This window comes from Pipistrellus kuhlii, unplaced genomic scaffold (assembly GCF_014108245.1).
Source record: "Pipistrellus kuhlii isolate mPipKuh1 unplaced genomic scaffold, mPipKuh1.p scaffold_m20_p_2, whole genome shotgun sequence".
NCBI lineage: Eukaryota > Metazoa > Chordata > Mammalia > Chiroptera > Vespertilionidae > Pipistrellus > Pipistrellus kuhlii.
Genome location: NW_023425515.1, coordinates 108,531,561 through 108,540,896, shown reverse-complemented (window position 1 = coordinate 108,540,896; position 9,336 = coordinate 108,531,561). Strand labels below are relative to the sequence as shown.

Sequence of the window (9,336 nt, the reverse complement as noted above, 5' to 3'; positions counted from 1 at the left end):
GCCCCCACCCTGCTCTGCAGAGCCCCCGTTCCTCGCCCGGTCTGCAAACCTGTGCTGATTGGCTGCGGGCCCGCGGTCCAGCCCCCCGGACAGTCCCCGAGGCTGGGAGCATTACGTCAGTGGGGCCGGAGAGTGCAGGCGCGAAGAGGACTGGGGGACGCGGGCTGGGGGCGCGGCCTGCGCGGGCCGCCCCGCCCTTCCCGCATAAAAGGCCTGGCCCGCTGGGCCGGTCCTCTCAGCCGGTCGGTTCCCCCTGCGCTTTCCCCGTGACCCCACAGAGGGTGTGTGAGGGAGGACAGACAGCCTGACCAGACGCCGCCCGGGGCCAGAAGAAGCTAGCGAGCACCATGCGTGAGATCGTGCACATCCAGGCGGGCCAGTGCGGCAACCAGATCGGCGCCAAGGTGACTGGGCTGGAGGCGGGAGGGGGTGCGAGGACCCGGACCTAAAGCTCCTCGGGATTCCTGGGTGCCGACCGCATCCTGAGCAGGCCCCGGGCTCTCCGAGCGCAGGCCTTCCCGGTGCTTTGTGCGGAGGAGTGGGGCGTGGACTTTAGCGAGGGGGGCGGGGAGCCTCTGGTTTTTCTGTATCTCGTTTAGAACCATGGGCACTCCGCTTTCTCCCTGCTCTTCTCTTAGCCTGGAACACGGACCTTGAAAGGGCGCCGGACTGTCTGGGAGACTGCGAACGGTTTTGAGGGAGGCTCCAGGCGCGGGGAATTGATTTTACTCGCTGGAATCCCAGTCGAGCTGCCGGCGGAGGGGGAAGGGGGAGGGGTGGAGAGCAATTGTCTTGAGGTCTCAGGACGTGCTTTGAATAAAAAAACACCCTCCTGATCCCTCCGGTCTCGGTTTCCCCGCCCACCCCCTCTGCGCAGGCCGGAGTCCCTGCGCGCCCGCCTCCCTCGGGCGCCGGCCGGCAGCTGTGACCCTGAGCGCGGCAGGGTGCCGGCGGTTCGGTTGCTGGCCCCTCCCCTCACTCCCAAAGACCCTTCTGCTCTTCGGGGAAACGCCCAATTTCAACATTTTGCCCTTACAAAATGCAATCCTGCGGCTGTGGGCGTTACCCAGTCCTAAAGCCCCTGAAAGGTTGGGTCGTCAGAACTGAGTCGGGGGTACTATTCATTGTAAATCTTGGTCACTTCGAGAGTTGGGCATGGATAAGTGCAACCTTTTACTGTGTCTCAGTTTTGGGAGGTCATCAGCGATGAGCATGGGATCGACCCCACTGGCAGTTACCATGGAGACAGCGATTTGCAGCTGGAGAGAATCAATGTGTACTACAATGAAGCCACTGGTAATTAATTGCCTTCACTTCCCCACCTCTAGTTCTTTACCCCCTCTTTTTCCAGGGGCTTGCCTCTGGGAGTCTGGCTCTAAGGGAGGGTGGACTAAAGGATTTTTAATTCACACTCTGGTATTTCATTCACAACGAATGAACTCATTGAGAATTGGGTGGGTCTTGTGCCTGCCTTTGTTTGGGGATCATCAGCGGTGCCTGCAGAAAGGAAATTGGTACTGAGCCCTTCTCTTCAGAGCTCTCTATGGCAGGTCTAAGACCAGTTCTTCTCCCCCTCCTCCCCTCCCCCCGCAGGTAACAAGTACGTGCCTCGGGCCATCCTGGTGGACCTGGAGCCGGGCACGATGGACTCGGTCAGGTCTGGACCATTCGGCCAGATCTTCAGGCCGGACAACTTCGTGTTTGGTAAGTAACTGGTGTGGCTGATGGCATGGGAGGCTCGTTTTACACCAGACAGAGCAGCACTGAGGGTGTGACTGTCTAGGGGAAAGTATGAAGAACGTGCTGATTCAATCTTAGTTTAAGCCAAAACGAATTTGCCCTCCAATAGCCAGGTCTTCCTAGCCTTCCTTATTTATAATTACATCCATGACCAAATATTTTAATGTCTGCACATTCTGGTGATAACCTGAATTAATCTTATCTGAACACTGACTCATTGATGAAAGGGTTTAAGGTTAATTTAGATGCAATCCTCAGTGACTTATGAAATGTGTTTCTCTCTGGCAGGCCAGAGCGGGGCCGGCAACAACTGGGCCAAGGGCCACTACACGGAGGGCGCAGAGCTAGTGGACTCGGTCCTGGACGTGGTGAGGAAGGAGTCAGAGAGCTGTGACTGTCTGCAGGGCTTCCAGCTGACGCACTCGCTGGGGGGCGGCACGGGGTCGGGGATGGGCACGCTGCTCATCAGCAAGATCCGGGAGGAGTACCCGGACCGCATCATGAACACCTTCAGCGTGATGCCCTCGCCCAAGGTGTCGGACACGGTGGTGGAGCCCTACAACGCCACGCTGTCCGTGCACCAGCTGGTGGAGAACACGGACGAGACCTACTGCATCGACAACGAGGCCCTGTACGACATCTGCTTCCGCACCCTGAAGCTGACCACGCCCACCTACGGCGACCTCAACCACCTGGTGTCCGCCACTATGAGCGGGGTCACCACCTGCCTGCGCTTCCCGGGCCAGCTGAACGCCGACCTGCGCAAGCTGGCGGTGAACATGGTGCCCTTCCCGCGCCTGCACTTCTTCATGCCCGGCTTCGCGCCGCTCACCAGCCGCGGCAGCCAGCAGTACCGCGCGCTCACGGTGCCCGAGCTCACGCAGCAGATGTTCGACTCCAAGAACATGATGGCCGCGTGCGACCCGCGCCACGGCCGCTACCTGACGGTGGCCGCCATCTTCCGCGGCCGCATGTCCATGAAGGAGGTGGACGAGCAGATGCTCAACGTGCAGAACAAGAACAGCAGCTACTTCGTGGAGTGGATCCCCAACAACGTGAAGACGGCCGTGTGCGACATCCCGCCGCGGGGCCTCAAGATGTCGGCCACCTTCATCGGCAACAGCACGGCCATCCAGGAGCTGTTCAAGCGCATCTCCGAGCAGTTCACGGCCATGTTCCGGCGCAAGGCCTTCCTGCACTGGTACACGGGCGAGGGCATGGACGAGATGGAGTTCACCGAGGCCGAGAGCAACATGAACGACCTGGTGTCCGAGTACCAGCAGTACCAGGACGCCACTGCTGATGAGCAGGGCGAGTTCGAGGAGGAGGAGGGGGAGGACGAGGCTTAGGTGTGCAGTCCAAGGCAGGTTAGGGAGAGGTGAAAAGGAAAGCAAAGGGAGGGAGGGGTACTGGGGAAGATATCTGCAGTCGAAGGGAAGAAGCATGGTCTGCTCTAGGTGTGTGCGCTGACTCTCTGGTGCTCTTCACTGTTGCCTGTTCTTTTGTTTGTTTTCTTTTTGTAACACTTGACAACATCAATGTAACATTTGAGATATTTCTGAACTATCTGTAATGGCTAAAATCACATAAACGTTTGTGTCCTAATAGTCCTCTTTGCTGTCTCCTCTTTATTGAGTTCTTTACTATCAGCTTAAATGTAACTTTCAGAACCCATTATATTAAACTAAAGGCCCAATGCATAAAAAATTAGACAAGGCCTAACTTCCTTCCCCTGGCTGCCAGCACTGGCTTCCCTTCAGTACCCAGGACCCAGGCTTCCCTCCTCCAGCCACCGGCAGGTTCCCCCTCCTCCAGCCACTGGCAGGTACCCGCGACGTGGGTACCTGGAATGACCCCCGGAAGATGTCTGGTCTAATTAGCATATTACCCTTTTATTATTAATAGATTCTTCCTTTAGAAAAAGGGAAAGGATAGGTAAAAGTTAAAATGATTTAGTCTTTCAGTGGTAAAATTGAATCAATCACAGTTGAACCCAACTTAAGATGGGACATCAATCCAAGTTTTAAAATTCCTTTAACGATTGAATTAATTGAAAGGCTGCCTACCCAAAAGTACACTACATGTGGGTATTTTCATGTGGAAATCCTATATACCTCTATTTCCTTTACAAACATTAAGAAAATATATTTACTATAGCCACACATCACAAAATTATATATAAAGGATAGAAAGGGCAAAACAAATCTCTTCTGTGTCTAGTGGAATAGTTTCTTCCCTGGAGGACAACGATTCTTAGCATTGTTATCTTGCATCCTTGCAGAAATAGTCCTTATACTTCAAACCCATGTAGATTCCCTCACTCCCCCCTTTTTTTGTCACACACATGACACTAACACACTGTTCTGCTGCCTCTTTTTTTTTTTTTAACTAAATAGAATATCTTTAAAACACAGAGTCCTTCTCTCCTTTAAATGGATGCATAGAATCCATTAGGTAGTTGTACTATATTTTATTTAAGCAATTTCTATCAATAGATATATAGTTGTTTATACTTATTTCTTATAGTGCCATATTTAATAATTATGTGCATATAAAATGGTGTATATGAGAATAGTTTGCAAATTTTGCTAAGTAGATTTTCTGTCAAAAGGTAAGTGATGCCTTTTTTAGGCTGATGGAATCACCTATACTTAGGAATAGTCAGGTATTTATAAATAGTTAATGCACTAAAATTTTCAAGCAACTTTTCCCCCCAGCAATCATGTTTATACTCCATAGCAAACTATTTATATTTAAGTTAACGATATTTGAATTTATATGAAAGTAAATTCTGCATTATTGGAGAATTTTACTTTAAATAGGCAAGCCATAATCTTTATGGTTTATTGCATTCTTATCAAGCAGAGCTGAGGTTTGGGTTTTCAACCGCTAATGAAGCAGTGGGATTTCAACAAGTGACTTTCAGTTAAGATCATATGCTTCCATGGGAGCAATTATGCTTTGTCACACAGTGCCAGTGCACTGCCTTAATCGGGGTTAGTCAGTGTCTTGTTTAGGAAAAGAAGTAGAGTGTAAGTTATAAATAAATGTACAAAACTTACTTATGTATCCCAAAAGGAAGAAAAAAATCAAGAAAACTAGGTTTATGCTTTTTCTAATTTTTAGACAAATTCAAAACCAGAAAAAAAAATATACTACTTTAAATCTTACCCTGTATTTATTTCATTCTATGGTTCTTCTACCTAATTATTAAAAGAAAAAGAAAAGATACCGTAAGTGTAGATAGGGATTTCCATATTAGAAACTGATGGACATTTAAAAACAGTTCCAAAGAAAAGTGAGTAATACCATTCATAAATAGTATGAAAAGTTAATTCTACCAAATGGCTCCCATCAATAAAAAAGAGCCGCAGTTCACTTTACAGGTATACACACCACAACTAGACCCAGGGCCAAGCAGGTCAGGAGCTGCGGCTTCTGCTTATGTTCCACATTTAACAGTGAACTGGCAGGAGCCCAGTGTAAAGCTGCCAACCACCTAATTGGAGGTTGACATTGGTTTTAAATGTCCTGAAGACATGGGTCAGCTGCCAGGGCCCCAGATCTATCCTTGGCCACGCATTCCCACAACCTGTCAGACACATGACCAGTCACTTAGGAGAAGAGAGGGATTGCTGCCAGGGCCCGGGGTGCACGACGCATTGTGCTGCTCTTCCCCACCCTCTGAGAAGGGGACAGCAGGCAGCAGCAAGCCAGCCGGCTAGCCTGCCAACGTGTGTGCGACCGCACTACGCTAGAGCTCAGGCATGACCTGAAGAGGGTGCTTTTATTATTACAGATATTCAGCCAAGCAGATGCTCTGGAGCAAAGCTTGAAAACACACCATTGATATTGTATCATATCAATATGCATGTGAAATACACACTCGGGAAAATAGTTCAAAGGCAGGAAAATGCACAGATTAGCCTGGATTAAGAGATGGCTTTTCTGTTAGCTTCCTTTGTTACATTACCATGTGTGATGGGATTTGGGGTGGTGTCGTGGTGGTTTTGTGTTTTTTAACACTCTGCACAGGAACTGTTTGATCTTTCCCTGATGTGCCATCAGGAGGATAGTCACTTCTGAGCACAGTGCCTGGATATAAACCCCAGGGTTTTTTACTCCAAAGTGTATGGCACTATGACACCAGAAAAAGTGGTTACACAGGTTGAAAGGACCTCCAGAGCAGCTGCCAACTCAGAGACAGTCAGAGCTTCAGAGCCTCCCTCTTGCCTACAGGCCATGTCTAATCAAGGCACTTGACCGTTTGCCAACAGCCTGGTACCTCTCAATATCCTCTTATTACTTTCTGGATGAATCCTTTTCTCCAACTAAAAATATTGTACTTCCTCTTTTCCCACCTTCACCATTGCCTATGCCACTCTCCCTCGCTAGAATATCTTGTTTCACTTCTCTTCCTAAAATGCTTTTCAGCTCTTCAAATATATTAAGGTTCCACTTTTTCCCCCAAAACTTTCTTTACTCTGATGCTCCATGTGGCACATTATTTGCACAGTTGTTCTAATAAGGGCACAGACCCAGGAGCCAGGCAACTTCAGTCCCAATCCTGACATTTTCACTTTAATTTTGGCTATTGTTCATTGGTTATTATAAACTAGAGGCCCGATGCACAAAATGCAGGCAACAGTAGGCCTTCCTTCCCCCGGCTGCTGGCACCAGCTTTCCTCTGGCACTCTGGACTCAGGCTTCCCTCGCAGCCCTGGCTTTGTCCAGAAAGTCATCTGGAAGAACATCTGGAAGGACATCCAGTCTAATTAGCATATTATGCTTTTATTATTACAGATATTTTTATTCTGTTTTTGTCTCCATTATTGGTTTATTTGTGTTTATGTTTTCAATGGCTACTCGAGAGTTTAATATTGTAAACTTTAATTTATCACCCTACACCTTGAAGTAATGCCTTCTCATCTATGCACAGGATGAGAGCCTTATAATGCACTTCCATGCTCTGCAACCATGCTTTATTTTCACATATTTTGAAAACCCACTATATATTGTTATTGCTTTAAGCAGTTATCATTTTAAGAAATTAAAAGCATATTTGTCCACATATTTACCAGTCAGGTCTCTTCATCTCTTTGGGTAGATCATATTTCCTTAAGCCTGAAAAAAACACACTCACAAAAATGTCTTTTACCATTTCTTGTAGTACAAATCTGTGGTAAATTAATCTAGTGCTTTTGTTTAGCTGAAAAAATTTTTCATTTTGCCTCATTTTTGAAAGATGTTTTCGCTTTATACTGAGTTTTAGGTGGACAACTTGTTTTCTGTCAGCATGATAAAGATGTCATTCTTTTATATCTTGACCTGTGCTGTGTAAAGTGAGAAGTCACTAGTAATTATCAACTTTGTTTCCTTGTATGTAATGTTTTATTTTCTGGTCTAGCTGCTTTTAAGATCATCTCCTTATCACCATTTTCCAGCAGCTTTAATATGATGTGCCCTGGTATGGTTTCCTATGTGTTTATTCTACTTGGAATTACTTGAGCTTCTTGAATCTATGAGCTTATAGTTTTCATCAGATTCACAAAATTTCTACTATAATTTCTTCAAATATTTTTCTGTCCCTGTAATGAAAAGATATCTTCAGATCGAAGAATGGAGCAGGCAACTCCATAGAATAGAACAGAATTGAAAATGGGATAATTTACCTTTGGGAAAGTTGGGCTGGAGCACACTAGACAGCCCCTCACTTTTGCACAATTTATTCTCCTCCAAAGACTCCCATTGCTGTGTGTTTTTATACTGTAATTCAGGCACTACTGATTGACAAGACCAAGAGAAAAAGAATGCAGCAATGCAAGGGCATACCTAACCAAAGTATTTATGGTTACATTTTAAGGAACACAGATAATTATTAACTAAAGGGCTTTGATGTGCTTGCTAAGGACAGTGAGATTGGCCAGAAGTCACAGCATGAGAGGGCACAGAGATGAAGATGATTTTTGTCTGTATCTATACAACAGACTACATGCATGACTCTGTGCTCAAAATATAAATATGAGCCCAACTGATGTGAGCATCAACCTAAGAACCAAGAAGTCACAGTTCGATTCCCAGTGGGAGTATATGCCTGGGTTGTGGGCTCCATCCCCAATATGGGTGTGCAGGAGGCAGCCTCTGGATGTTTTGCTCTCATTGATGTTTCTGTTTCTGTTTCTCTGTCCTTTTTTCTTTTCTCTCTAAAAATCAATAAAAACATTTTTAAAAATACAAATATGAAGAAGCATACTCTAGCCTTCAAGGAGTTTCCAAGTCAGTGGGGAAGACAAATATAAGCACAACCAAGTGCAACAGGCTGTGGCTAACACTGTTAAGAAGCTACGGAAACAGAAAGAAAACATCAACTAATTCTCCTTAGTTTCAAACCAGGCAGTTTTCATAAAAAAGCGTCAGTTATACCCCCCACCCAAACTAGAAGGTCTGAGGTGATTCACACAATAATGAGAATCAGGGTTTTTTAGGAGGGTGTACTGATTTAAACAACAGCATTCAAAACAGCCAAAATGTGTCATTAGAGAAAATGCAGCCAGGTCATTAGTGCTGCCTCCTCCAGGGCACTGGGTGCTCATTACCATCATCAGCCTGCCGCCTTCCTTCACTGGTTTCCCTCTTTCCCTGGCAATTTGACAGGCCTCAGGGAAGAAGACAGTATGGCTGGGCTGGGTGCAGATACTATCTCTTTCTCTTTGTGGAAGACACACCAGATTATAGCTTTCCAATCTTCTGCTGAAAGAGAGTCCTGCCTTGAGCATTTCTGTGTTCTTGACCTGTCCATTCAACCCAGCTCCATACCACCTGTCACCTGGGGAGGCTCACAGGCTGGCTCCTTGTGATGATCATGCCCCTTGGATTGGAAGTTCTCATAAAAAGCCAGTGGGTTGGTGTGTAGGCTGGCACAGGAAGAGGGCAGGCTACCATCCACCTAGTTTTTACCCAGAGCTATCTTCGTGTGTAGATCTTCACTGTACATTACCAATGTGTGTATGTGTTTTTGTTTTTGTTTTAATATGTTTGAGAGGGATAGAGATACTGGGGATTGAGCCTGCAACCCAGGTATGTGCCCTGACCTGGGATCGAACTGTGACCTCCTGGCTCAACCACTGAGCCATGCCAGCCAGGCTTAATGTGTGTGTCTTGCTTCTAAGACATAAGAAGGTGGGGGCGGGGTGGGGGGTGGAGAGCAGTATTTTTGTTTATTTTGGTGTTTGTGTGTGTGTGTGTGCATTGAATTCTGTATTCAATTATGCAAAGGTTCAGTTAGACATTTAAAAAAAGACATAGAAGATGTGTTATCTTTGGAACTTGCAGCATTTCCTCAGCGCATGCTGCTATGCCTTCCTCCCAAACCAGAGCTCAGAGGTAACTCACTCCAGAGGCCAGGAGAGGGGAGGGTGTAAGCTAAAGGCCTCTTCCTGTATGACCCCAGCAGTAGCCATCCAGCAGGGGGACAGCTACTGGCAGGCACAGCCGGAAGTTGACTAAAAATGAAAGAGGAAGGGAATTGGAGTCCAGAAGAGAAGGAATTAGAGCCCTCCCAGGACCCAAACCCCTGCCCTTCTGGGTGCCTGTCTC

At 47.1% G+C, this 9,336-nt stretch overlaps 1 protein-coding gene across 1 annotated transcript; it reads left to right on the top strand.

The window, feature by feature from the left end:
• The first annotated feature begins 231 nt into the window (after positions 1-231).
• Positions 232-3,347, top strand: LOC118723429 (tubulin beta-2B chain). Its single transcript, XM_036445708.2, has 4 exons — positions 232-404; positions 1,188-1,296; positions 1,594-1,704; positions 2,029-3,347. Exons 1-4 carry the CDS (start codon positions 348-350, stop codon positions 3,087-3,089), a joined length of 1,338 nt encoding a protein of 445 aa, XP_036301601.1. The 5' UTR covers positions 232-347; the 3' UTR covers positions 3,090-3,347.
• The last annotated feature ends 5,989 nt before the right edge of the window (positions 3,348-9,336 follow it).

Bases quoted from the DNA above. Each gene is read 5' to 3' on its own strand.
- LOC118723429 (XM_036445708.2), top strand. From the start codon at position 348: ATGCGTGAGATCGTGCACATCCAGGCGGGCCAGTGCGGCAACCAGATC. The intron at 405-1,187 runs GTGACTGGGCTG...ACTGTGTCTCAG, and splicing joins GCAACCAGATCGGCGCCAAG to TTTTGGGAGGTCATCAGCGA. The intron at 1,705-2,028 runs GTAAGTAACTGG...TCTCTCTGGCAG, and splicing joins GCCGGACAACTTCGTGTTTG to GCCAGAGCGGGGCCGGCAAC.